Source organism: Pempheris klunzingeri, chromosome 14, assembly GCF_042242105.1.
Source record: "Pempheris klunzingeri isolate RE-2024b chromosome 14, fPemKlu1.hap1, whole genome shotgun sequence".
In the NCBI taxonomy this organism is placed as follows: Eukaryota; Metazoa; Chordata; class Actinopteri; order Acropomatiformes; family Pempheridae; genus Pempheris; species Pempheris klunzingeri.
The window spans coordinates 15,365,732-15,388,711 of NC_092025.1; the positions used below are offsets into that span (position 1 = coordinate 15,365,732).

General features: G+C 41.2%; 3 protein-coding genes across 4 annotated transcripts; 2 read left to right on the plus strand and 1 right to left on the minus strand.

Annotated features, from left to right (window-relative positions):
* Positions 1–672: 672 nt before the first annotated feature.
* Positions 673–5,826, plus strand: bnip1b (BCL2 interacting protein 1b). Its single transcript, XM_070843117.1, has 6 exons — positions 673–756; positions 1,910–2,002; positions 2,094–2,185; positions 2,781–2,888; positions 4,105–4,223; positions 4,399–5,826. Exons 1-6 carry the CDS (start codon positions 673–675, stop codon positions 4,593–4,595), a joined length of 693 nt encoding a protein of 230 aa, XP_070699218.1. The 3' UTR covers positions 4,596–5,826.
* Positions 5,724–17,817, minus strand: LOC139213398 (stanniocalcin-2-like). Its single transcript, XM_070844076.1, has 7 exons — positions 17,556–17,817; positions 17,184–17,308; positions 16,345–16,556; positions 11,575–11,721; positions 9,953–10,095; positions 7,867–8,078; positions 5,724–6,657 (listed from the first exon to the last, which is right to left on the minus strand). The coding sequence occupies exons 1-7, from the start codon at positions 17,703–17,705 to the stop codon at positions 6,330–6,332; spliced, it is 1,317 nt and encodes a 438-aa protein (XP_070700177.1). The 5' UTR covers positions 17,706–17,817; the 3' UTR covers positions 5,724–6,329.
* Positions 17,818–17,981: 164 nt separating this feature from the next.
* htatsf1 (HIV-1 Tat specific factor 1) lies at positions 17,982–22,192 on the plus strand. Of its 2 annotated transcripts, none has more exons than XM_070843112.1 (10): positions 17,982–18,036; positions 18,602–18,766; positions 19,302–19,536; positions 19,732–19,779; positions 19,904–20,058; positions 20,788–20,951; positions 21,123–21,219; positions 21,322–21,411; positions 21,519–21,656; positions 21,772–22,192. In XM_070843112.1, the coding sequence occupies exons 2-10, from the start codon at positions 18,602–18,604 to the stop codon at positions 22,027–22,029; spliced, it is 1,350 nt and encodes a 449-aa protein (XP_070699213.1). In that variant the 5' UTR covers positions 17,982–18,036; the 3' UTR covers positions 22,030–22,192. The 2 variants fall into 2 exon arrangements, with proteins under 2 accessions (XP_070699213.1, XP_070699212.1); XM_070843111.1 differs by having other exon boundaries at positions 18,006–18,171.
* The last annotated feature ends 788 nt before the right edge of the window (positions 22,193–22,980 follow it).

Below are 22,980 nucleotides of genomic sequence, written 5' to 3' on the forward strand. Positions count from 1 at the left end.
CCCAAATCTCAAAAATTTCTCCTACAGGTTAACACATTAAGTCTTTGCCCTTATTATGAATACATTATTTATCTCTGGGCTTCACTGGCTCATATATAAACCAATGGGTGACACCTTGTTTCGTCCATCTTTATATAGTCTATTGAAAAAACTCACGTCCACAAGACCATAACATCATATCTGTACTGGTCTGTAGACAATTTTCATCTACTCCTGTATAAACGTTTGCTAGTTTGTTCCTGCTTAGAGATGAAGTACTATGAAGTACTCAATTGCTAACTGGCCAGACATAGCTGGCGTTTTTCAGCCACGTTCCTCTTTTTCCAACTGTACCTCGGTATGATTTGAGTGAGGAGCTGTGACTATGTTCGTTGTCTTATATACAACCACTGCTTCAGATATTTTAGATAAGGTTTGCTTGAAAAAATTTATTTTGGCTTGATTTTTTTCCATTATACGCCCACATTATGAAACCACGTTAAAATTAATTAGTGAACTTTTATTCTATTTTTACATCATATGTTTGTTAATTACTCTATCTATACTCTAATTACTCTATCATACACAAACAGCACAAACTATCTGTTAAACAGACAAAAAGAATTACTACTTCGCCTGTCAAGGGGCGCGTTGTTTCTTTTTGGGCCTCCGGGTTGCCGTACCAAAACAAATATGGCGTCTTGTGCGGATGTCCACGTCCGAATTTGTGGACAAGAAATTATTAAGTATGACCTGGAAATTAAGGCTCTTATTCAGGTAAGAACTGAAACGCGTAGTTTGCTTATTGGTTCATTTTTTATTTAGCTCATGCTGGCATCGGTTTAGTTCTGGAGTCCGTGAAGGCGTCACACGACTCAGAAGTGAAGCTAATGTTAGCTAACAGCTAACAGACAATTTAAAGTCACAGGAAGAGAGAGAATTATCTCTTCATTAGTGTTATGATAATAACTTTGTTTATCTTTATTTCCTATAGTCACTACGAATATTTTATTGACTCCATGTCTGCGGCAGATACTTAACATACAAATGTGAAAATATGGTATGATGCAACCATTTTGTCAACCAGATTTCTCTTTATGTTTTGAACCTTCATTTAAAAGAAGATTTGAAACAAGTCACTGGTCAGAAAATTCACCTAAATGGGCCTTTCAGCATTTTAAATCATTTTTTTAAAGCAAAATGTGAATGTTTGCTGGTGTCACCCTATTTTACAGTGAGCCAAGTTTCTTCGGATTTAAGGCAAAGCAAACAAAACAAACAGTTTTAATCACTAAGCTTTGATGAGTATTTCTTGTTATTTCATCGACCAGACGGTTGACTGATTAATCGAGAGAGTTTATAAATCTGCACATAAATCCATAAATGACTATTAGCTGCATCCTTAATATTAATCATAAAATGTTATTGCTTAAAAAGCAAAGCAAAGCAATTTTTTAGAAATAAAATCAATAAATCAATTGTTTGGTTATTGAACTGTAACAGATATCGTGCCAAAAAATCTCTCTATATAAAGTATGGTGATCAGCCATCACTTTAGGTGTGTGATAGAAATGCTTCTTTATTCATTTACATTTTAAAAACAAATTTAGTAGCAAATACATTTTATTAGTATTAGAATAATCACCAATCTAACTCCTCAGTGCCTCTGTGCAAATGAACATGTATCTTAATAATATTACACATATTGTATACAACTTATAGCACAATGTATTTCACTAAATGTATTTTTATTTATGTGATATATTTAATCTATTTAATGATTTAAAGAGCCTAGGTTCAATGTGCACTCCCCCAGCATTTCCAAACGAAAGAATTTATTTAACTGCTCTGTTTTAGTGTACGGTCGATCTTGATCACCTCTATATAATCTTGCATACATAATTGAATTGTGTGTACGTGTTACGTGCAGGACATCAGGGATTGTCCTGGACCTCAGTCAGCTCTCATGGAGCTCAACTCTCAGGTCAAAGAGAAGTTCAGCAGGCTCAGACTGAGAATACAGGTCAGGCCTCTTATCACATGCACACTGTGTTGCACCATTCACATTTTTGCTTAAAATCCATCCATATTTGATGTGACGTATTGTTTTGTAGGATTTGGACCAGATGGCGAAGGAGCAGGACAGAGAGACGGACAGACTGGCCATCCAGGCAGAGACGGAGAGCCAGCGAAGGCAAATGATGAGGTGTGTAGGCGTGCACACAGACATGAAGAATTAGCTTGTGTGCCATCAAACATCTTCTACATGAACCTGAGTTGTCATGCTTAGTTTGTAACCCATTTTTACGTGTTGCAGGTTTGGCTGTGCCTCATTCTCCTGAAGGGGTTTAGAGGCTGTAAAAGTTTGGTATTGATATTGTAAAAAGTAGCCTGTGATTGATTTTACTTATAATGCTTTGGCAGATATTTCACGTTCTGGATGTTGAGTGGAGTTTAATTGTTGCACTGATTATGATGCTAATGTTAGCTCATTGTTACTGGCAATGACACCAAAAAATGTTCACTCATTAGTTGGACTGCTGTTCTTTGATGTGCATCTTATTTGACACTTAATTTTTCTTTAGTTATCCTGTAAAAGAAAATGTGTAGTACATCCACATCTAGAGCTAATAAGGAAACAAAGGCAGACAAAGAGGTAATACATTGCAATTGATGGGATAAAAACAGCCTGTAACACAAAACAGATTCAGACACAACAGATCAGATGAGATGAAGAAAACTGAAACAGAAACTACAGTTCTCAAACTTTATTTGTGAATAATTCTTTCTGCGGATTCCAGTAACCAGACAGCGTGGAGGAAATCTAACCTGGCCTGTAAACTAGCCATAGACAACATGGAGAAGGACGAGCTGCTGCGCGGAGGAGAAACTCAGAGCATCAGACAAAGGTCAGTACAGTTCTGCCGAGGCTCTACTGTGGTGCTGAAATGATACGTCAGGTGAGGTGTTTTGCTTTTGTTCAACCTAAACAACTATTCAGACTGGATTTACTTCTCTGAGATTTTATACAAAAGTTGCATTTCCTCTTACTGAGTGTCATCAGTAAAAAGTAAAGATACAGTAAAACAGATACACAGTGAAAGTTCATCAGATGGGCAGCTTAATGTCACGTTGAAGGTGATTCTGTCCCAGCGTTTTGTACCACTAAACTTTTTATGTGTAGTGAGAAATACATTTTTCTCACTTTTGGCCTAATAGATGTTCAGAAAACAGACATTTAAATTGTTTGCGGCTGTCTTAGTTATTTATTTATTTATTTAAAGCTAAATCATTATGATTAATAATTTTAACATTCAAAATAGTGCAAAACTCTGCGGTAATGGTCACATTTTCACCGGCAGCATATTATTGTCTGTTACAGAACCGTCTGCTGTAATTTGCCAGCGGTTAAAATGTCGTCTGCAAGGACAACTTCTGTTAGAAAGGAAAGAGGAGAAGCATTTTATTACCAACCTCCCTCTGTAATATTAATCCTGTCTGAAGGGTTCATGGTCCTTTGTGATGGGTCCTTGCTTTTTACATTTAACAGCTCAAACAACTGAAATGATAAAATGTATGAGGTTATTTTTGTGTCTTTATTATGAAATCAACCGGAACAGCTTTGAGATCAAAACTTTCCACACTGTAATCAAAACATATTTGTGATTAAGAATATATTATTGCAAATTTTTTGCTGAATCAAACGTTCTGAATCCAAAACTTTTGTTTGTTGTTGAGCTGAATCTGAATTTTGAGATTTGTATTAATACATTTTTACTCAGATTATTTCACTTGTAATAAAATGTTTTTGATTGCAGTGTAGTTATTAGCACAGTTGTATAGTTTTGCTCTCTTGATTGCAGAGTGGAAAGTAACCTCATGTTAAGGATTTTAAAAAATAGATCTAAAAATTAAAGAAATTACTTGCTCTGCAGGTAGAAATGGGACGGTCTTAGCAGAAATTATTCCAGAGTAAACAGTTTTCTTGGACGCTAACACACATCCTTGCATACATAATATGATAACAAATTAAACAACATATCATTGCAGCTCTGCTGGATCGACAAGTACACTGTTTCTCTAAACTGCCAAACGCCAACCATACATTCTGTGTTTTGGTCTCAGGAAGGTGACCAAGGAAAGCCTTGTGGAAACCAGCAGCAACATCACAGAGAGTCTGATGTCCATCAGCAGGATGATGGCTGAACAGGTGAAGCAGAGCGAGGACTCCATCGCGACGCTGGGTAAAAAAACGCCTCCTCCACTCTGTGTTTGTGCTTTTTTGTCAGGGTTATGGTTTGTGTGCAAAATGTAAATCTACTTTAGAACAATGCTTTCCCCTTTGAAAATCATTTTATGTTTCTAACTCCTCTTCACTTTTTAAACCTTTAATGCCTCTGTTCCTGCTCCTCACCACAGCCACCTCCTCCAGGACAGTGGAAGAAACCAACGAGGAGTTCAAAAGCATGACAGGAACCATCCACCTGGGGAGGAAACTCATCCTTAAGTACAACCGGCGGGAGCTGACGGACAAGCTTCTCATCTTCCTGGCTGTGGCCCTCTTCCTCGCCACCGTCCTCTACATCCTTAAGAAACGTCTCTTCCCCTTCATTTAACTGGCCGGCTGTTAGTTTGCACACTTGGGCTTTGAGGAAAATGTTTTCTACTCATTTTACTCAGCAGACTGGAAACATGGACTACATGCAGAGTTAAAGGCAACACTGAGACTGGACTGCAGCACTTAGAGGTAAAAACATCTCATCTTCTTTAGGACCATTGTTTGTAATATGTGGGTTTATCAAATGGGTATAAAGAGTTTTATAAAATCCACTTATGGTTGAATCCTACTGTAAATAAGTAAAAAGAGCTTACTGACTTAAGTGGCCCTGTGAGGTTTCATGCAACAACTGATTTTTTTAAGCCTCAGCATGCTTCAAACAAACTCAGTCGTACAATGTGCCATTCAAATGCGTCTAAAGGCACATGTTTTTACTTTATGCAAATTGTTGCAGTCACAGCTAATGCAAAAATCCTGCTGTGATGGCCGCCTCCTGGCTGCTACACACTGCCTCTCTAAGAACTCTGGGGCTATTTATGTGATGATTGAATAGTCTCGACGCAACGATTTGTACAAATTAGGATGCACATTTTCCAATTGTTTCTCCTCAAAGGCATGAAAAGGGACAGCAGTAGGAGAGAGCTTTGAGAGAAGTACAGCACGTTGAAGCATACTGAGGCCTTAATACTAAATTTGGCATTCTGAACCAACCAGGGTCAAGACCGTATTGTTCCTTTTTGTTAACATGTTGTCTAATTACAGTCTGTACGTGTGTGTGTGTGTGTGTGTGTGTGTAAGTTAGTCTGTTCTGGACAGCTGTTCCTGTTTCAGTTAATGACTTCTAAAATGGACGTCCAGACTACTGATCCTAAAATGTCACTACTTACTCGTGTACCCTGTGTGAATGTTGAACAGAAAGTTTGTTAGAATAAAGTAGAATATTTGCTGCACATGGAGGGATATACTGTTGTGCAGCATTGCCACAGACGTGCCAGTAGATGGCAGGATAGCCTAAGAAAGGGAATACCCAAAAGAGAAACGCATGTGGAGCCAGAGTGTGCAACACTTTTGTCTTCCTCCTTCAGGATACCCAACATTTATCACCTCAGAGATGCTACACTGTGAATTTGTGTTAACTATTTGACAGCACAGAATTGACCTTATTAACACACTCCTCTGTCCAGTGACAGCATTGTGGTTTATTTCATCTCAATCAAAATGCTTACAAATGTATTTTTAAGAGTCATTTAAATAAAAACTTACAAAATATAGCTTGAAACCTGGGGTCTGTATGAAATGTGATCGTTCAAGTAGAACATCAAAAACACATATTTATAACACGTCATAACCAAAGAGTGCTTCCCTTCCTGCAGACTGCACCCCGACTGTCTACAAGATAATGTCTGATAGTGTGTCTACATGGTGCATAATATAACAATCCTCATAAATACAAAAACAGACTTAAATAGGTAGAATCCTGACTTCAAGCCATCAGCTGCTCTTGGGCTACTGACGAATTCCCTGTAGTGTTTACTCGTGTATGTCCGTGCCCTTTGCTGAAGGTTTACTGTGATGCTGAAGTGAGGTAGATAATTGGTTTTCATCCTTGTACGAAGTCAAGTGTAAAAATAATACAGCACAAATGTTGCATTGCTTTCACCAGCAAAACTACACTGAATACTCTGATAAAACTACTTTCACTAATTCTACTACTAATATAATAGTAATAAGTGCATGATCTTTGTATCTTTGTGTACCCTGTCTGCACCTTTTGTGTGACTTGCCGGTCTGTTTACGAAGCAGTAATGTTGGCTTTTTCAGACATGGGTAGACCAGGTTGGGTCACGTTGTCGATCGGACTGAGCCCGCTCCTGACCTCTGGTGCGGCCGCTCCGGTTGGCTGCTGCAGGGGTCCTTGAGCGGTGACAGGCCAGGGCGTGGTGGGTGGTGGGGCGGTGGTGTGCTGCGGAGCGTCCGACTGGCTGAGAGAGCAGGTGCTGCCGAAGCTGCTGCACAGCGGCCCCCAGTGTTGCTCGCACTGCCTGCGCAGTCGCTGGCTGACCCACAACCTGACCTCGTCTCCACACTTCAACAGGAAGTTCATCAGCTCCACGTACGGACTGAGGGGACACGCACACAAGGAAAAAAAATGACCTGCTGTTCACAGACTTGTGGTATACTCAGAATCTTAAAGTGAGACCGTGTGCACAGGACCCCTGAAGCAGCTAAATGGAATTCGGCCATCATACATTTCATTATTTACCGACTTGTGTCGAAATAAACAAAACCTGTGTCCTGGTGTGCTTCGATATTTACTTAGCGTTTCACTGTTGTGATAAAACCATTGAAAAAATTACATGTAAAGTATTATTGTAGCAATAAAGCATCATCATCTGTTGGTGGTCAACATTAGGTAACATTAGCCAGCATAAACTACTGGTTTTACCAATCCAGTAATCTGCAAGAGGAAAAAACTTTGAGTTTATTAAATTAAGCAACAGCGAATTTTATTGTTCATGAGTCGAACGTTTCATCTGTGAGGAGGATTGTGTTATTTCTTCTACTTCTACTACTTTAAAGTAGCTTTAGGCAAAACAGTATAGGTGATAATGGTAAAAAACAACAACAACCAGTTAATTACTTAAAGACAATTATTTTTTGTAATTTTGGCTTATACATGCATATGATTAATCAAAATAAATGTATGCTAATTTGCTTATATTTTTAGACATCTAGACATGGAGAAAGCTGAGTTCAAAACTGTTTTTTTTATTTTGATGACATATTAAAGTCAAAGGTTTTTATGGAGGGAATTTGGATATCTATATTTTTATTACTCCGTTAATCAGAAAATACTGTCAACAGCCATAAAAAAACACTTTCACCTTGTTTTTAGGCATAAATGTTACATAAATCAGGCTATGAATGATATATGAACAAACCCCTCTGGAAAAAAACCTTCAGAATATAAACATTAAAACTGGAAAGTTAGGTGTAATTAAAAGCTACTTCAGTGGAGATTTCTGGCTCAAAAGAAAATAACGAGAAAATGACCTTTAAAGATACAAATATAGGAGAAATCTACTGATGCAAATAGACAAATTGTAGTAAAATAAACACATAAAGGTATATTTTGGACGTGATCTTTCCACCAGTCTACAGAGGACATGTTAAGGAAGCAGACTCAAAATCTCAAAACTGACCAGTAGATGAAAAAAAAAAGAGATAAAAACATCTTTTTTTTTTCATCCACTGGTCACTAATGACTGATGTTTTTGTTTTAACTTTTTCCTTTGGGTGGTGATTATTTGTTAATGTGTGACTCTCACCCCGGGGGAAACATCAGGTGGAACTGCACCAGATTGCCCATGGTGTCCATGTGGTCCCGTAGCGCCAGACAGAGCTGGTGTTTGGAGTAGCATTCCCTCTGGAGCGAGAACACCATCTCTTTCACTGCCGAGCACCGGCGGCTCACACAGCTGAAGCGCTGCCGCAGTCCCAGCGCCATGCACCGCAACGCGTCCTTCACAAATGACTTGCCCTGGAGGAGAGGAGCAACAGGAGGAATCAGTGGATCAGTTTTGGACATTTTTGATGACCTGGTTTGCAAAGTTGCATATACGGAGCAAACACACTGTCAAGTCTGGTGCCAACTCTCTTGTTTCTGCCCACTTCTTATGTAAAATTATTTATTTTCTGTGTACATAGGGTCCACAAGAATCTAAAACAGGAGAATCACTAAAATCCTCACATCACACGGAAGCTTTTCGAAAAAAAAAAAAAAAATCATGAATGTTCCATAAAAAACATACAAGTAGCATTAAAATCCAGAATTAAAAGGTGTGTCCTGTGTAGTAATCATTTGTGGTATTGATTTTGAGTCATTGCCTCACATCACATCGACGCTATTGAAAATAATTCATTAATTTTCCATTAAAGTATTTTTCAAAAATAGAAAAAGCTCTAAGACCAAGATGTGTCCCATTTGTCCTTGGTAGTTAGAATTTATGCTTCTGATTTAGAGTCTGCTTCACGTTACATGTAAACTTTTTCACGACCATTCAGTCGTTCATGTGAGCAAAGATTTTAAGATTGTGGGGAAAATAATTCTGGATTTGGCTATTATCAAATTTCTAAGACGTGATTTAAAAAAGGGCTGTTTGAGTGTTCGTACTGGGATGTTGATCAAAAACAGGCACGAATTCGCAATCTAGGTGTGCACGCAATTCACACACACGCTCCATCTGTGGACTACAGCTTCAGGGCATGTGTGTGTATGTTTATGTCCGTGTTTTTGTATGTGTGTGTTTTTACAAAGTTTGGTGGTGTTACGTGACTCCATTTAGAAGTTCTGTGCCTTTTTCTTATAGGACAACGTAATGGCCACACTCAATTATTGCCAATAGGCATAAACACGAACACACCTTCACACACACACACACACATTTGACCTCCACGACAAATTTCAGCTTTCGAGGGTGAAAACTGTGGCCAATGAAGGACAGAGACATTTTTGTGGACCGACTGTGTGATATGGCGTAACTTTTAGCAAACGTGTGCCTACTTACACATGCAGCACATAAGGAGCAACATTAACATTGATTCAGAGTAGTGTTTCTGACCACCTGATGAATCTAAGTCTCTCCTTTTATCTCTGCTTTGGTCTCCACCAACTCCTGAGGGAAATATCTTGCTCTTAACTGCTGATTGCTCCATGATGTTCAGCAGCGAGTTGCTGTCTGCTGATTGGTGTTGGGCAGGTAGTGCACAGTAGGGTTTTAGAGCTCTTTAGACACTAAACACTAAAACAGTGCTGTGAGAGCAGTGAGAGTGAACCAAACCAGTGAAGTGGCCGGACGGACAACAATACACTGAGCTGAAAGTCGCTGTAAAGCTCTGTAAAGCTGAAGGGAACTGCAGATCCAGGTTCATCACTATTATATTGTTTGTTACTGTGTGGAGCTGCATTATATATCCAGTACAAAGTAACTCCCAGAACACCATCCACTGTGCCTGCTCATACTGGAGACACATTAGACTGGCATCACTCTCTCATGCACTTCTATTCTAGTAAAGTAGACAAGCTGTTCCCTCTCTCATTTCAGTTCCCCTCTCAGTTTGTTCTGTAACCAGTGCCACCATGCATAACTATACACTGCTCCTTATACAACAAACATTCCTCACAAATGACTGTAATGATTGAAGGGATTAAATGAAATAAAAATATTTATCCAAATATGTCTCATCTAAGCCTGTCCTTGGCTGCTGCTGGACATGCTTTCAGGCAGCGTCAGCTTGTGCAAAAGGGGCCTGATGGCAAACAAATTACCTTCGAAAGGTGTTTTTGTGTGTGTGTGTGTGTGTGTGTGTGTGTGTGTGTGAGAAATAAGGTCACGCTGGGGTGCCCATCCCTACCTGTGAGTCGTAGCGCCCAGCGTTGTGCAGCAGAGTGAGACAGATGTGGTGCAGCCCTTGGATTTCACAGGAGTTGTTGTTGAAGCACTGAAACGTCCCACAGCCGACGTCCCCCGAACTCACAAGGCAACTCTGAATCTCTGCTGAGAGGAACACAGAAACGGAGAGAGAGAGAGAGGTGGAGATCAATATTAACCTCCCTGCAGTGGCACCAGTGTGTCCCGCTCATCATATGTGCCACTGTGCTGTTTACTGTGGTAAAGAGCATCACAACGACATCACGTGTCAGAAAAGCTAATTGCCGGGTCATTTAATTGGACAGTAGTGTAGTGGACAGCAGGACGAGGGAAGAAACATTGGGAGGGTGGTGCACTGGTTGACCAGATGGGGGGGTCTCGGATGCCCCTGTGGTAGACTAAACATGGTAAACTGCCCCCTAGGATCCCCTTCCAGTGGAGAAAATGCTATGCAGTGCCACACAGGCTGGCCAACATGCTAGACAACAGTTTGGAAGTGCACCACACCAGGTTTTCCCTGTTTTTTTTTTATTTCTTTGTCCCTGCTGCTCATTCAGTTGAAGTCCACCACTGCTGAGGAGACTGAAACTGTCCAACATCAGTGATGGAGAACAATGCTTTCACTTCACGGAAAGCAACATTTCATTTCAGTGTTTAGAAGTGTTTGCAGTGTATATAATGCTGAATATCAGGAACTACTCCCCCTGTTGTCCATCAACTTTAACAGAAACACTGAGAAGAGTTTTCTCTTTGGCTGGGGAGGTCACGGCCGCAAGATGGATCAGATCACTTTTTGGGTCTGTCTGCAAACTTGGATCGTTATTAAGTTGTTGCTGCTGCTTTAATACACTTGTTTCTATCCGTCGTCGCTGCTGCTGATGTTGTGCAGCCTGCAGGTCAGCTCCGGGCCGGACGTGCCGTCATGCACCTCCCTGCTGGTACGGAGGGAATGTGCTTTGGCCGGGATCGAGCCACCGGAGCTGCGCATTGAATTACAGCGACCAACAGAGCAGAGAGCAAGAGACACAGGCCGGACTGTGGTACAGTGTGGACGGATGCAGGCTGCACAGCATGTGAACTACAACGGCAACATATACTGGATATAAATTATTGCATGAGGTGCCATAGGTCACTTCAACTCCCCTCACTTTAGCGCGCACACTAAAAAGAAAAGCAGACTTAACCTTCTCTGCAAGAAAACATTCCTGATATGTACACAAGAAACAGCCATACAAACAAATGCACAGTTAATGAACAGCTGAGAAGAAGTACTGAAGGTAAAGACATACTCCAGTGCACGTCCAGAAACTAAACTATATACACAGTGAGACGCAAAAATCAGATATTTGAGCACTAAAACCAAACTTCCCAAAGTCAAGAAGCACTTTAATTCACAGAATAAACATCTCCCTGCAGGTATTCCTCTTGGCAACCTTGCACATGCTCTCAATTCAATATTTTCTAATAACTAAAGGATCAATGACTGATCGAACTGTTTTGCTGGAGACAACCAGAGCTTTGTGGGTTCATAAAAAAAGTTCAACATTGATGCAGTGTGTCGTGTGTGCAGACAGAGAAAGGGTGGAGAGTTTGGCAGTGATTCACCTGTGCTCTGCAGAGAAAGGCGTCTTTTGGCCTGGCTCACTTGTTTCTCCTGGACATCATGCGGATCCGTGGTCAGCACCTGTTGACGGGCAAGGAGCAGAAAAAACACCCAAAACGCGGCGGAAAAGTTCGCCGGCATGCTCCACACTACTTGGCAGATTTAATTGTACTTTTTAAAATGTAATTGGTTTGTTTTATAGGTGTGGGCAGCGGGCGCGCAGCCGATCAAACGGGGTTCCACTGAGCAGAATGAACGCGGCATGAAGGCTGAAATATATAAAGCCGCACGAGAGCTGCGCGTTCACGAGGGCACGAGTTCGTCTCCACCAATCACAGCGCAGCCACGTGGACGCGCACCGCACCGTGAGCTAGAAGTTTATCATTGATGAGGGAAAAAAAAGAGGAGCAGCAGTGGCAGAATGAATGTGGGCCTGTTTGCTGTGCGTTTCCTCTTAATGGTCCAATAAACTGAATGATGAGTGGAGCAGAGAAATGAAACTGAACCCCACATTTATAAAGTAGAAATGCTCTTACAGGATAAGGTCTTCCTGTTGCTCTGGAGTCAGCAGGGGTACTTGAAGGTCAATCACTCAAGACATCCACACTCAATTAACCCTCCAGCTCTGTGTGTGTGTGTGTGTGTGTGTGTGTCTGAGTGTTAGCAGCTGCTTTCTTGGCAGGGAGGCTGCAGTGAGGAACGTATCAGAAGCACCCAGCCTGAAAGAGAGAGCACCCTACGTGAAGGGGGGGTCAGGTTTTACAATTTGTTAGAGTGCTACATTCCTGTAAATGGACATTTTTCACGTCATGCGTGTCTGACAAGCTCACATAAATAAGCCTGAAGAATTCTTACACAAAACATCAGGTACCACCATCTAATAAGGCACTGTTTAGAAAAGGTTTTAAGCTGTGACTAATGGCTTTATTGGTTAAGAAATCAATTACTAATGCTTTATGAAGAGTTACAGGACATTCACAAGAGGAAACAATAGGTTGCCAGGTTGTGCACATTGCAAATATTCTTAATGCTTCAGAGAGCATCAGTATTTTGCACACTACTGCCCAAACTTCCACAGCTCTTTTATTCAAACATTAAAATTTTACATATTTTTCATATATGTTCTTTTTTTCATATTTTAAGGTACATTTTCTATTTTACATCTATATGTCTTGATTTGCAGTGCTTGCTTTATCTTACTTTACATTTTCTGTCTCTACAATTTTTGTATTTTCTACTCTGTGTTTATTGTTGCACTAATATACCAATACAGATGCCTTGGATGGGAGAACCTACTTGGCAAAAATCCCCTAATTTCCCCTCATTTCTAAACAAGACCAAAGAGCCAACAGCCATGCTCACAGCTCTGCAGTGCTAGCATGCTCACAAAGACGACCCTCTTTGTGGTGCTAGAGGGAAAAGTCAGAAGGATTCATCCTCTGAGGACCATGAACATCTGTAAAAACCAACCTACCTATCCTCCACACATGCCTATTTCAAATGTTCATCCTTTTGATGTGTATGTTAAATGTGTTTTTCAAATTTAAAAAAGCTGAATAGGATAGTTATTATTTCTAAATGAGTTTGTATTATATATTACTGTATCTGACACTTACCAAGCCAAGTGTTTTTAAAGCGTGTCACTGCCACGAGCAGCACTTAGTCTTTGGTGCGTATTCAATTCTGACAGCAGTGACTTTAAAGGGTTGGTTCGCTCAAATTCATCTCCATGTTATTGGGATGGCGGACATATCAAAACCTCAGCAGATGCTACAGTTGGTGCCTCTACAGATAAGTGACTGTCTCTGTTTGATCTAACTCCAAGGGAGCAGGAAACCAAAAAAAAAAAAAATCTATCTTGTACTTAAAGATAATTTACTTAGTTAGTGTAACTGTTTCAGACATAAGTCACATCAGATTTATCACATGACGGTAATTCAGCATTTAAGACCAAGAAAGACAATACAATAACATAAATATATATCTCCATTAATTTAATGGAGAAAACAAGATTTATTGTTGCTCTAAACACAACGTATGTTTGTATTTGTGAGTCCAAGGTGAGTTCACTGTCTCTTTTTTCCCCCCTTTGATACATTCATCTTTTTCAGCCTTGTGTCTCATGGTGGCCGGCCATGACCTCTCACCTTTGAAACGCACAAAGGGACGGGCCACAGTCATGTGATGCCATCACATCAGCGTACTCTTGCTTCCCTGCCTCCTCGGGTGTATCTACCCTACATCCCAGAGGCCTTCAGTGAACGTGATGGATATACTGTATACACGTACTGTATTGACCATGTAAGGGAATTCTATACTGTATGAATGTGCTGACCGTGTTAAGGATTCTTTCCATAGCTTCACCCCTGAATGTCCCTCTCGGAAACATGTGCGTCTTGTCGTGAAGATAAGAAACATAAGGAAGGGGTAAATTTGGAATAGTGAAACGTGTCTGTATAGGGACGTGGGGAGGAGTTTAAGAATCCTTTAAAAATGAACTGTGTATTTCAGAACATTGTGAGAGACTGGTTTCAACATACTGCTCTGCTTCCCGGCTGTAATAAATTCTGAAGTGGGTTCAGCGTTCTTTGACTTTACAATCATCACAATTGAGGAACCCCCCCCGAACATGGCTGAGATAAATGTGTGTGTTGTAGCTGTAGGTCAAGGTTGAAAGACGGGGTGTGTTTATGTGTGTGTCCATGCAGGGGCCCAGTTGGGGAAGACATACTCTTACGAGGGTCAATGTTTGGATTGTTGTTGGAGGACTTTTTCTCCCCTGACCTTTCCTGCTTGTTCTGTCTCATCTTGCTTCAAAACAACATCCCACAGCTTCCCTCGCACAACCCCTGGTGACCACCCACACAATGACCCTTCACCCCGACACACACACACACACACACACTAAACAACATGTCTGCCTGGATCAAAGCATCTGCTTTGGGATAATTGATCTGCAGAGGAAGCATTACCATAACGTTTGGGTTTACAGGTTAGTCCACAAAAAAACACATGCAGAGAGTTTAGTTTTTATGTGCTGAGGTTTTGACATATTTGCCTCTGATAGAACGGAGGTATGTACAATTTCCTGTGTGAAAATGTGCCTTTAAAAAAAAAACCCATTGATTTGGCATTATGTTTGGTAAAACAGCTCAATGTGAAGTCTACAGGACTTTCTGTTGAGTTTTTACAAAAAGATCACATCTTGTGATACTTTGAGAACCACTAAGGGTACATAGGAGAATATGAGTTCTTTGCAGTTTAGCTGAACTGATGTGGAGGACTATGGTTGTCATTTAAAACGGTTTTAAAGCATCGCATTAACCGATATCTCAAATAAATAAACCCATTAATTAACTGTTTTTACTTTTGCAAGTTCAACCAACAAGCAAAAAATATCATTAAACTATTGGATATTTCATTGATGTTAAAACAATTTATCTATATTCATTCATCAGTTCGCTTACTTCCATGTAGTAATCACAGCATATCTGACTTCACAGCACACACACACACACACACACAAAGAGCAACAGACTTACAGACACACACACTCTCTGACACACGTTTGTCCTAACGTGTGGATGACTCTCCTGCCAAAAACAAGTGGTTAAATCAATAAAGTTACGCAAGCTGCGATGACATGCACACAAACACTCCTAACTGACTGAGGTTTAAGCCAGGATTTATCGAGGCTTTCAAAGGGACAGGGTTTCTCTACGAACTGCTGAGGTTTGACTTCGATCCTGTAAGAAAACTACAAACAAATCAGCCACAGCGAAACCATCTCAGGCGGTGGAATCAGGGGTTGTGACTCTAAAATATGAGCCTAGGATTTCTGTTTGCTGGCTTCCGCCTTTGAAATACCTGAGAGCTGAGAACAACTACCCCACCTGGTGGAGCTGTTTTAGGATTATGGGCTCTGCTTTCTGTTTTCATTACAGGGAACTGAGAAAGTTGTCCCCACCAGTTAGAGGACATAACAGAAACTACAAATGGGAACAATAAGGAAAAAATAAGGCAGAGAGGAAAATGATGTCAAATGTGTTTAGTAAAGCACGATCAATACTACATAGCAAATACAAGTGCCAGAAGGAAACATGGTGTAATGAAAAACAAAACATATTTACATGATTTTCAAAAATTCAATTTGAGGTTTTCCAAGAACCTACAGACGTCTATTTATACATCTTGTGAGTTAGAAGGAAACCGCAGGATCTTCCTCCTCAATGGAAATCAACCAACCTCACCAAATGTTTTGAACCAGTGTAGAAAGTGTTTGAAAGTTTAACACATTTTTAGTCAATGTGTTGTTTAGCGGAAGATGTCTTTACACGATGCACAACTTTCCAAAAATAAAAATCTATCCGATGTTGCACGTAAGAAATGGTCAGAAACAAAAAAAAGTACCTTTTTTTTCTCTAAAAGACCGCACAGTGCAGTGACTGAGCATTGTCCAACTTCTCCAGTCGCGGCCGCGTGCAGCACAGATTGGCAATCAAGCAACATCTCATGCTGAACATTTCCGATGCTCTCCTGACTCTAGTCTGGCAAACAGAGGTATCAGGAAACAACCTCTTCCTCTTTCTCCTACACCTCCTCTTGTCAGATGCTGCACCTTTCAAAAGGCAAACGCAGCCATACGACATTATGTGTAGACCAGTGTGTGTGCCTGGAGCAAGAGAGAGAATACAGATTTCTTAGCTGTATTTCTATAATCTTCGACTGTGCTTCAGTTTAAAAAAAAAAGAAAAAAAGAAAAATCAGACCTCAGGGGGTTTTGGGGCCAGAGGCAGACGGGGCCTCCTGTGGTTCTGTCTGCTCAGATGGTGCAGAGTTACAACTCGATGTGTTCTCCTCCCTCCTGTCCCCCGACAAGAAATCATGGATGGCGGTTTCTATGTGCGGCCGGAAAGTGTGGTTCATCTTGGGGTCCACGACCTGAGTGATAATCCTGTCTACGCCGGACTCCAGCATACCCGATCTAAAAAACACAACAGAACTTAAACACCAAAACCAAGAAGTAGTACTGTTTAAAAAAATATATTTTACATTATAAACTGTAATGGAGCTCTTTTCAAGTTGAATGAACTAGTTCAACCAGTCATTTAAAGGGGAACCCCAGCCTCTCCATTCTGAGGATTTTCCTACATTTCTCCCTTTGATAGAATTATTTACTATATAAATATCACTAATTTTGGGGCTGTTGGCCGCACAAGACAAGACATTTGAAGACATCGGCTGGAGCTAGAGGGAAATTATGAGTATGGTTTTCACCGTTTCCTGGTGTTTTATTAATCAGCAGTAAAAATACTTGATTGTTTAATAATGACAATAATCAGTTGTAGCTCTAATTTTACCATCTTTGTCTTCCATGTGTCTCTTTGGAGAACTCCCATTTTAATGAAGTGCAGTAGAAAATATATGGAGAAAACACCTGGATAAGCCCTTTAATGACACCCTGACTGGATTTAACTTTCATGTCACAGCAAACAATCATTAACTTAAACATACTCTGTGTGTAACATACAACTTTCTATCAGACAAAACACAGGATTGATCAAGCAGCGTGCACAGGACGTGTAACAAAGAGGAAAAACACAGCACTTACTGAACCACACTTTGCCTCAGTCCGTTCCTCATCTGGTTCTTGTTGATGGACGGGTTCCAGTCCTGCGTGCTCAGCTGAGACGTGACAAAGTTGTCAACTTTCTGTCGCAGGTTCTGATAGGCGGGCTGGCAGCAATGACAGCGACGTTAACTCAGTCAGAATTCAGCTATATACTGTACATGTATTGTTGCAACAATGAGCAGACCACATTATCTTTCTCCCAGTTAAATTAGCAACGTGCTAACGGTTAAATGCTAGTTAGAGCTATACCAATGCTGGCTAACATTAGCTTCTAGTCTGGCTTGCTAGCAGAGGATAGCAATAGAACTAGATAACTTTAAAAGTTAGCCAAAAAAAGCGTTAGCTGTTTACCTTCGTGTCAACGTCGGCTAAACAGTCCCGACGGAACTCGTCAAAAAGCCCCCGATTCTTCAGATGCTCCACAATCATACCGATCAGCTGCGGGTCACCCGGAGGAAGGTTGGCCGGACCGACGTTGACGCTGCCGTTACCCTCCGCCATGACAAACCGAGAGAAAGATTTAAGTTACTTACCTGTTAGCTGCATTGAAAGCTAGCTAGCTAGCTAAAGTACCGGTGCTTTATTTCTCGCAAGACATGAGGTCGGCTCGTTTTGACTTAAACAGACAGCAGGCGGAGTGATCGTTTGTTCTGCTACACAGTCTGTGTGCATCCCGCTCGTCGCTACGGCGAAAAGGGAGAAGCCGTATAAAAAATCAAGCGCTTCATTTTCAGCTACTACGCATGCGCAGTCGGACCATGACACCGGATGTACTTCATTCAAGCATCGTCGGTCGCGGACTAGCAGGGATAAACCTTAGCGGGCAATAAAAGTAAAATCAATTTAAAATTATCAAAACGTATTAGCCGAGTGTGTTTTGTGGTTCGGCCTTCAGACGGAGGGCGTCTGTTTCCTTCGACTTTGTTGCTACCCAGATTTTAGTTTGCCTGGACTATCGTTGTAAAAGGTGATACTAGCTAGCTAGATAATGTTGGCTAACATTAACTTAACACCAGCACTAATACTCAAAAGCACAGACCTTCACATTTAACAAAATCTGCACCAGCCAGTTAATCTAACGTGAGCTGAACCACCACAGCCGTGTGATCACGGGCAGCAGATGTTTAATTTGTCCAGACTAGCTTGCTGCCGTCGAGTCAGTCTGTCAGTTTTTAATAATAACTGTGATGCATCAAAGCAACTGGCTGACATCTTTTTCAAGACGGGGCGGTGACTGTGTTTAACAGTGACAGGAGCAAGTTACGATCGGTGGGCCAATGGCTCTGAGCTATTGAATAGAAAATGGCAAAGCAGGACATAAATAAACACAACTTCAGTATAAAGGAGTTGCTACATTGGGACGTAATACAGTTTAACATTTGACATAATTGTTGCAGATGAGTGGTGGACGAGATGCCAACAAAGAGTTTATGGAGCAGCTGCGGATGCAGGAGCTCTACGAACATAGAAATGAGGATGGCTCTGACCCCTACACCTACACCGACCCAGAGGATGGGACTGTGTACGACTGGGACCATGAAAAGAAGGCCTGGTTCCCTAAAGTATGAACTATGACCTACTATAACCTATGATATATTTGTTTGTTTTTTTAAAGACTTCCAGTTCCTGAGCTTCAGATATTTCCTTGCTGCTATTTTGTGTTAGTATTTGCACTGCTGTTGTTGTGAATGTGAAGCTCTGATCCATGTCAGATTGATTGACATGTGCATTATTCTACGTTACTCTGACCAAAGCAGCTGTGGCTTAGCAACAATATGTTAACTTCAAGATTCAAGGTCTCCATCACACCAGCTGCTGACCACATGCAGCAGTGGGTGACACAAACACAAGTTTTTGTAGCTGTACTATCTCAGCCACTGCTTGGCTGAACAGAAAAATGTATTTCTCTCTATCAAAAAATAATTCAATGTGAGTTTGAAAGCAGAATCCAGTCACAATTAAATTCAGTGATGAATCTACCAGTCAGGTGCCTGTCAAGCATTAAATATGAACAGTTACAACTTCTTCGCGATGAGGAAAAGCTGGTCAGAGCCAGTTTCTGTGTTAATGTTAAGTAGGTTTGCTTCGTTTCTCTAGATAACAGAGGACTTCATCGCAGCCTACCAGGCCAACTATGGCTTCACTCAGGAAGGAGATCCAGATGCGAACAACACCGCAGTGAGCAGCACAGAACCAGCAGCCGCAAAACCAGACAGCAAACCTTCAGTGAAGGAGAAACCAGTAGATGCCACCCAGAGCCCAAACCCAGACCAGCGTGAGACCCCAGCTAAAGAAGCCAAGCAGAAGGGGGAGAAGAGGAAAGCAGAGCCAGGTAAAGCAACATACACAACCAAAGATGAGGGGGAGAAAACCAGTGCTGCAACTAACACACAATTAGGAATCAACAAATGGCAGACTATAATAACCATTATGTTTATTTACAGTGTAGATTTATATGTAGAATTTGTCAGTTCAAGTTTGTGCAAACAAATCTTTTGATAAATGCATTTTCTTTTTATGCACGTAGGATGGTTCGATATTGATGACACCAAAAACACGAATGTCTATGTGTCAGGTGGGTATCACTAATGTGGTTTTTTTTCCTTCATTGTCAAGTCGACAGCTGTCCAATGAGTAGCCGTCTCCGTCCATCTCACTCTCTGTCTGACTGTCTGTCTCTCCTGGTCTCCTTTCCACAGGCCTGCCTCCAGACATCAGCAATGAGGAGTTTGCTGAGTTGATGTCCAAGTGCGGCATTGTGATGCGGGACCCCATCACTGAAGAGTACAAAGTCAAACTCTACAAGGACAAAGAGGGAAACCTGAAGGGAGATGGCCTCTGCTGCTATCTCAAGGTTAGTCTGTCCTCCTACTTGCCTAAAGCTTAATTTACAGCATCGTTTCCACGTCCTTGTGTCTATAAGGGCCTGAGTGACGTAAGATTTGCCATCAGCCCATTCACAGCAACAAATACGTGTGTTTGCAGAACCAATTGTTGTGTGTCAGTTTTGGCCTCACCTCCTCAATACAGTCTCTACATTTACATGCCTTAATCAGGTTACTTAGAGACACTCTGTTGTGCACATTAGTAAAAGCCAATCACACACGTACACCTGGGGAAATCAGGTTTCTGTGATCTCCTACCCCGATCATGGAAACCAAGTTTCTTATTTACATGACAGTTAAGAAATAAGCTCAGTGGTCCTAAGTGTAACCTGGATATTTAAGTGCATGTAAACACATTGATTGGCTTCACTGGTTGCATTACACCAGCAGTTTTGTGGCTTTAGTTGTTTTTGCTCCATATTTAGATGCATGTTTTGTGCGTTTGCCCTGTTAGAGCCATATTGTGTTGGCAACAAAAACTAAAGTGTTCTTGCTCTCAAAGAGATAACATAATTGCATAAACTTTAAAGCGGCCCAAAAATCATACCAGAGGGAAGAGGAACTCAGAAAAAGAAGCTGACAGACACACAGCCCTGCAATATTGCTAAGTTGATATTGCTGACATGTTTGCAATAGAAGACATGGAGCTGCATAAATATTCCTTTGGAGTGACAGCGTGTGTTCGTGATTCTCTGCAGAAGGAGTCGGTGGCATTGGCTTTGCGTCTGATTGACGAGTCAGAGATCAGAGGTTACAGAATCCACGTAGAAGCAGCACGGTTTGAGCTAAAGGGCCAGTATGATGCCAGCAAGAAGAAGAAGAAGAACAAAGAATATAAAAAGAAGATGCAGCAGCAACAGAGGTAAACTGTACTTTCTCTTCTTTTTATTTCATGTTACACAAGTCCCACTCTGCCTGTAGGGATAAACTTCACCCTAAAACACTACAGTGGAGTTTTTTAGTTTTTTTTAAATGCATACATGCATAGTTTCATACTAATTGTGTCTGTTTGTTTGTGTCTTTGTTTGTGTAGACAGTTGGACTGGAGGCCAGAGAAGGCAGGAGAAGCAAGGAAGAGACATGAAAAAGTTGTCATCATTAGGAACATGTTCCATCCCAGTGACTTTGAGGTGCGGAAACACACACACACACATGCACACACACACACACACGCACACACACACACATTCATTGAATGTATTAATCTCTGAGGTCTGTGTTGGCCTTTGTAGGAAGATCCACTGGTGCTGAATGAGTATCGTGAGGATCTGCGGACAGAGTGTGAGAAGTTCGGGGAGGTCAAGAAGGTCATCCTCTTTGATGTGAGTTTAACACCAGTGGTTCTGTTTAAAGGTTGCAGCAAAATGGTTTGACTTTTGTGTCCATGGCATTAATAAAGAACTGGTATGTGGTTGTGTTTGTGCTGCAGAGACACCCAGACGGCGTGGCATCGGTCGCATTTAAGGAGCCTGATCAAGCCGATGCATGCATTCAGTCGTTCAATGGTCGCTGGTTCGGAGGAAGGCAGCTGTCTGCTCAGCTCTGGGATGGAACGACAGACTTTCAGGTGCGCTACATGCAAAATACTCGTGACAAAAATATTTAGAGATTTGTGGGGAAACAAACTTAGACTCATCATCTGGTGGGAATTGGCGTCCTTCATGCTAATTCTGTCTGCATAGGTGGAAGAGACGGCACGTGAGCGGGAGGAGCGGCTGAAGGGTTGGTCTACTTTCCTCGATGGCGACCAGAAGAACGCCGCCAAGCCAGCAGAAGGCAGCACCACCACAGAACCCACCGCGCCCTCCAGCACCACAGAGCCCAAACAGCGCCCAGAAACAAAACCACAGCAGCAACAGGACGAGGAAGCAGACTCTACAGACAGCAGCCTGGCAGGAAGTGATGATGATGATGATGAGGAGGAGGAGGCGGCGGCCTAGGCACTGACCTGCACATTTTTAGTCCTCATGGCAGCCAATCAGGACATTTGTGCTTGAAGCTGAACTGCTGCAAAGCTGCTTGTTGAGCAGGCAACGAGGAGGAGGAATAAGGAAGTTTCAGCTGTTTTTGTAATGTAGAAAAATAAAATTATGATTTTGTCTACCCTATTTTCATAATTTTGGTTTACATTGTAATTAGAGCTGCACTTGAGAAGCGGGCTATTCCTTAAATATACGTCCTTCCCTTAACTTCAGTGTGTCCGTTTGTTTACAGTGTTGTGCTGATAATGTTAAAATATAATGCATTACTATAGATAAATGAGACTAAACCTTTGTTGGATTTGAGTTGTTGAAGATTGTTCAGCTTCAGTGCTCATTACAGTTTCCTCTTAGCAATTTGTTCTGATTTGTTCTTTACCTCTTGGAGTATAACACACTTTTTAAAGCAGAATTGGAACACAAACTGCAGCTATTGTTTATTTTACATCTCCCTGTCACATCCAGTAACATTATGGCTTTGTGTTTTGCAGTTCAGCTTGCTATTAGAACACTTAACAATAATGTCGCTGTTGGCTTTTTGCAATCGGGTTTTGAGGTTTTATGATTTTCCTTCTCAAGCATTTGAACACATCGGAAAATACTTGTGAAATAAAAGTTCAGAAGTCAAAAAATTATCAAGAAAAATCATAAAAATCAAAAATTGTCATAAAACAGGATGCTTATTGTACAACTCTGCCCACAACAGCTAATGCACACACATAGTTAAAGTAATTCTGATTCTGATTCTGAATTCTGATTCTGATAGACCGATATCAAGGGGACAATTAACTTGGTCTATACCATGGGCTGGGTAAATACTTAACCCTGATTAGCCGCTGGTTCACACCATAATGCAGAATTTACATATTTATATTGTTTCATGGCCAAACCTAGTGGGAATACAAATGTTAG

Coding starts and splice junctions, on each gene's coding strand:
- bnip1b (XM_070843117.1), top strand. CDS start 673: ATGGCGTCTTGTGCGGATGTCCACGTCCGAATTTGTGGACAAGAAATT. Junction 2,003..2,093: donor GGCTCAGACTGAGAATACAG/GTCAGGCCTCTT, acceptor ATTGTTTTGTAG/GATTTGGACCAGATGGCGAA. Junction 2,889..4,104: donor ACTCAGAGCATCAGACAAAG/GTCAGTACAGTT, acceptor TTTTGGTCTCAG/GAAGGTGACCAAGGAAAGCC.
- LOC139213398 (XM_070844076.1), bottom strand. CDS start 17,705: ATGGCGGAGGGTAACGGCAGCGTCAACGTCGGTCCGGCCAACCTTCCT. Junction 17,309..17,555: donor TAGCCGACGTTGACACGAAG/GTAAACAGCTAA, acceptor CATTGCTGCCAG/CCCGCCTATCAGAACCTGCG. Junction 11,722..16,344: donor CTCTGGCCCCAAAACCCCCT/GAGGTCTGATTT, acceptor TCTGCCAAGTAG/TGTGGAGCATGCCGGCGAAC.
- htatsf1 (XM_070843112.1), top strand. CDS start 18,602: ATGAGTGGTGGACGAGATGCCAACAAAGAGTTTATGGAGCAGCTGCGG. Junction 18,767..19,301: donor AGAAGGCCTGGTTCCCTAAA/GTATGAACTATG, acceptor TCGTTTCTCTAG/ATAACAGAGGACTTCATCGC. Junction 19,537..19,731: donor GAAGAGGAAAGCAGAGCCAG/GTAAAGCAACAT, acceptor TTATGCACGTAG/GATGGTTCGATATTGATGAC.